Source organism: Phalaenopsis equestris, unplaced genomic scaffold (assembly GCF_001263595.1).
Source record: "Phalaenopsis equestris unplaced genomic scaffold, ASM126359v1 Scaffold000350, whole genome shotgun sequence".
In the NCBI taxonomy this organism is placed as follows: domain Eukaryota; kingdom Viridiplantae; phylum Streptophyta; class Magnoliopsida; order Asparagales; family Orchidaceae; genus Phalaenopsis; species Phalaenopsis equestris.
This window is the reverse complement of record NW_018164792.1, coordinates 82,548-86,254: the sequence shown is the minus strand read 5'-3', so window position 1 is coordinate 86,254 and position 3,707 is coordinate 82,548. Positions and strand designations below refer to the sequence as shown.

The window sequence follows — 3,707 nt, the reverse complement described above, 5'->3', positions numbered from 1 at the left end:
TTGAACCAATTTTAGTGTGTCCGCACGCAAGCTGCGTGCGAACGCCGATCCGCATGGAATAATTTTTTGTAGCAGGTTTGGCTCTGCCTTGGAATTCTTTTGTTCTCTTCTTGAGGTGTAATCTCGGGTATAGAGAGAGAGAGAGAGAGGAGAGAGAGTTCTTTCTTGTAAGTCAACGTATTCGACAGTGTAATCCTCAAAGTAATAAAATCATCTGCAATTCTGTGGACGCAGACAATTTGCCGAACCACGTAAATCTGTGTGTTCCATTGTGTTTTCTATTTTGCGATTTTTCTCCATCTGATTTTTTGTTTATTGCCGTCATTTTTCACAACAGATTATTGGGTGGTCATTAGATTGCAACTATGCAGGTTATTGTAGGGTTATTGAGGGATTATTGTGGGGTTATTATAGTTATTGCCCTCAATGACCCTTAATAACCCTCATAAATAACCTCTGTAGTTTCACTCAAATAGTCTCCGCAGTTTCACTTTAATTTTTTTAAATAGACTCAATATAACACATATAACAGTATATTACTATAATTCACACGTTGAACTGCGTCGTACGTACTCCTATGAAATAATTTCCCCAAATGCAGACAGTAATCATAGGGCATCATTTCAACTGATAAAGACGCTGGAGCTCATGGAAGATATTTTATTTATTGCTGCAACATTAATGCCTCACTTTCGCTTTCAAACCAGTGGTCTTTCTGTGGCTATAATGGACTTCTTTAAGGATATTCTTACTGTTATGAATCATCAATAATGAATGTTATTGATGATTCAACCGAGTTTTATCTTTTCAAATTTTATCCTTCATTTTCTTACTTGCAGCTGGATGAAGTATAAACCAAATGCGGGGAATTGCCCGGGAGGATTTGAAAAGAAAAAATGTAAAATTATGCTCAAATTACAGAATTGATTTTGGCCCTGCCTTCTCCTTTTTAGCTCCCCTTGCTTCCTTTTCAATATCCTATTCCTCCACATTCTCCTTCATCTCAAACAAAATTTGCTTAAAGGACCTCCATTGCTAGCTCGAAATGAGCAAGCAATCCTGCTTCCACAACCAGAAGCAGAGGAAGGGCTTGTGGTCTCCTGAGGAAGATGAGAAATTGCTAAAACACATAACTAAGTATGGACATACCAGCTGGAGCTCAGTCCCCAAGCTGGCAGGTAACAAGCATACCAATATATTAAATATTTGAGAACATCTTAAGCCATCTCTGATAGTAAAAGGAACTCAATTCAGGTCTACAGAGATGTGGTAAAAGCTGCAGGCTGAGATGGATAAACTACTTGAGACCAGATCTCAAGAGAGGCACCTTCTCACAGGAGGAAGAAGATTTTATCATAGAGATACATGCAATGCTTGGCAATAGGTCCTCTCAGCTCCATAACTGATTGTTTATTGTTTCCTTTTCCTTTCGTTCATGAACCGAATTACAATCTGTGTCCATGTTTTCTCCGAACAGGTGGTCTCAGATTGCAGCACAGTTGCCAGGAAGAACAGACAATGAAATCAAGAACCAGTGGAACTCGTGCATTAAGAAAAAACTAAGGCAGATAGGAATCGACCCAAATACTCACAAGGCCCTTTCCGAGATTGAGGGCACACAAGATAAGATTTCTTCAGGAACTAGAATCAATAACCAAACAGTTATAAAGGATTTGACGACAAATTCCGAAGGATACTGTTCTTCATCGAAGCTAAGTTGTAGCATTTCGACCACTACCCTTCCGGTGAGTTCAAATCCTTTTTTCTGGTTTAGCAACAGTAACATAGGATTTGGCATGAATCCAGAGCTGAGTTACAGCTCCATAACTTCAGCCCCACTTTCTACTTCAAGCTCTAATCTCTACAATTATAAGGAATTGAAGAACTTGCTTGATCTCCCATTTCGGGAGACTGGTAACACAAATAGCAGTAGCTGCAAATACAGTTCTTTTTTAAATGGTAGTTTGTGCTCAGGCCCAGAATTGACGACAGATAAAGGAAACAAATATCATCTACCAGGTGAAAATAGCGAGAGGAAGTGGTCTGAATGCCTTCATGGAAATCTCCAAGTTTCTTCGCTGCCCCGCTGCCAAATCCAGCCGTTACAAGCTGGGGAAGTCAAGGATGAAAGCCATTTTGGCATGGAAAGCTTGAATCTTTGCTTTCAAAATCAGCAACCTGGGCTGCTGCAGCTGCAGTCTTCGGATTTATATGGGAAGATTTTACAAAAAATTTAAACTGTGTTTGGTCATATTTAGTTATTTATTTTTATTTGATGAATCATTGAGAATGGAAGGAATTATGATGCCAAAGCTTGATCTTTTATCGACTGAACTTCAGTTTACAAAAGCCTGAAAATAAGCTAACAAGAACTGTAGCGATTGTCTTAATCGTCAATGGTTCTTGAAACTTGCAAATTTTTTTCTGCTGTAGAACTACGGTGGTAGTAAGGGAAAGTCTGCGGATTTGCAGCCTGTGATCGATTCAATATTTATGTGAAGGGAGGAAAGATTTAGGAATTAATGTTTGTCTTTTCTTATTTTTCTATATTTTTTATCAAAAGGCATTTCTTATGCATAATTCACTTTATTTTGATTTGTTTAACTTATTAAATAATGTTTGAGTTATTAGCGAATCTTTAATATAATAGTCAAGGCTTCTTTGAATATGAAAGAAGGTCATGACCTACGATTTAACATTTCAAAAGTACATGAAATGAAACCTAAAATTGTCATAAACCTATCTACTAACTCTCTCTTCTTCCTTCCACCCTACTTTGAATCACTCCTTTCGACACTTATTCTCGCTTCTTCTCTCATACTTTTTGCTACATTTTCATTGATAGCTTTGCAATTAAAATTTATTTTCTATTTTTTCTTCATTAATCATTTATGAGTCTTTATATCTTCTTGGTTTTCACGTTGTATATAAAAAATGTGTCAATGCAGATCTTACATTAATTCAACGGTTCAAAATAAGAATGTGTTATGGAGGAAGATCCTCTACAAGGAGATCATAGGACCCATCATGCCTATCAAACCAAGGTAACTATGTCAAAAATCGATGTGAGGCTGGTTGACCGGTAACAACCAAGCAGCTCACCCAAAAGCTCACCAGGAAGATGTCTGAATTATTAACCAGGGGAAAGCCAACTCAAGACGGATACTTATCCCACAGAAAAGCTCACCAGAGAGAAGGACAAGTTCACCAACTCAATATGGAAGCTTATCCTGCAAGTGATCTGATACACCTAAAATATATAGTATTTATGTACATATATTTATACCTATTTTTTAGATATTATGCTTTAATGAAAGATATTTGTGTGTTTTTTTTCAGGTACAATCAAATGGATGAAAAATTGTGAAATGAGTGAAAAAGAATCAAATTTGGAACAAAAATGAAGAAGGTGTGCAAAAGAACTGTGACACCTAAGCGCCCAAAACTGGCGCTTACGCATCAGTAAAACCGAGAAGGTCGCGCCTAAGCGCCAAGACCTTGCGCTTAAGCGCCAGAAGTTGTTACTCAATGATTCAATGAGTTTGGATGATTTTTTTAGAAGTTTTTGAAGCAACCCTTGATGAAAACTTAAGAAATAGTTAATGGACACGAAAATACATTTAATTAGCTTTTGAAAGGAGGCAACTCTTGGAAGATTCATTAAATGTGGACACATTTTGAAGAGACACCAAGACACCTTTTGGAAA

The 3,707-nt window shown here is 37.3% G+C and overlaps 1 protein-coding gene across 4 annotated transcripts; it reads left to right on the top strand.

Annotated features, from left to right (window-relative positions):
* The first annotated feature begins 904 nt into the window (after nt 1–904).
* LOC110026100 (transcription factor MYB86-like) lies at nt 905–3,038 on the top strand. Of its 4 annotated transcripts, none has more exons than XM_020726897.1 (4): nt 905–1,178; nt 1,255–1,384; nt 1,478–1,745; nt 2,949–3,038. In XM_020726897.1, exons 1-4 carry the CDS (start codon nt 1,046–1,048, stop codon nt 2,958–2,960), a joined length of 543 nt encoding a protein of 180 aa, XP_020582556.1. In that variant the 5' UTR covers nt 905–1,045; the 3' UTR covers nt 2,961–3,038. The 4 variants fall into 4 exon arrangements, with proteins under 4 accessions (XP_020582556.1, XP_020582553.1, XP_020582554.1 ...); XM_020726894.1 differs by lacking the exon at nt 2,949–3,038 and adding an exon at nt 2,020–2,213; XM_020726895.1 differs by lacking the exon at nt 2,949–3,038 and adding an exon at nt 1,975–2,053.
* Nucleotides 3,039–3,707: the final 669 nt, after the last annotated feature.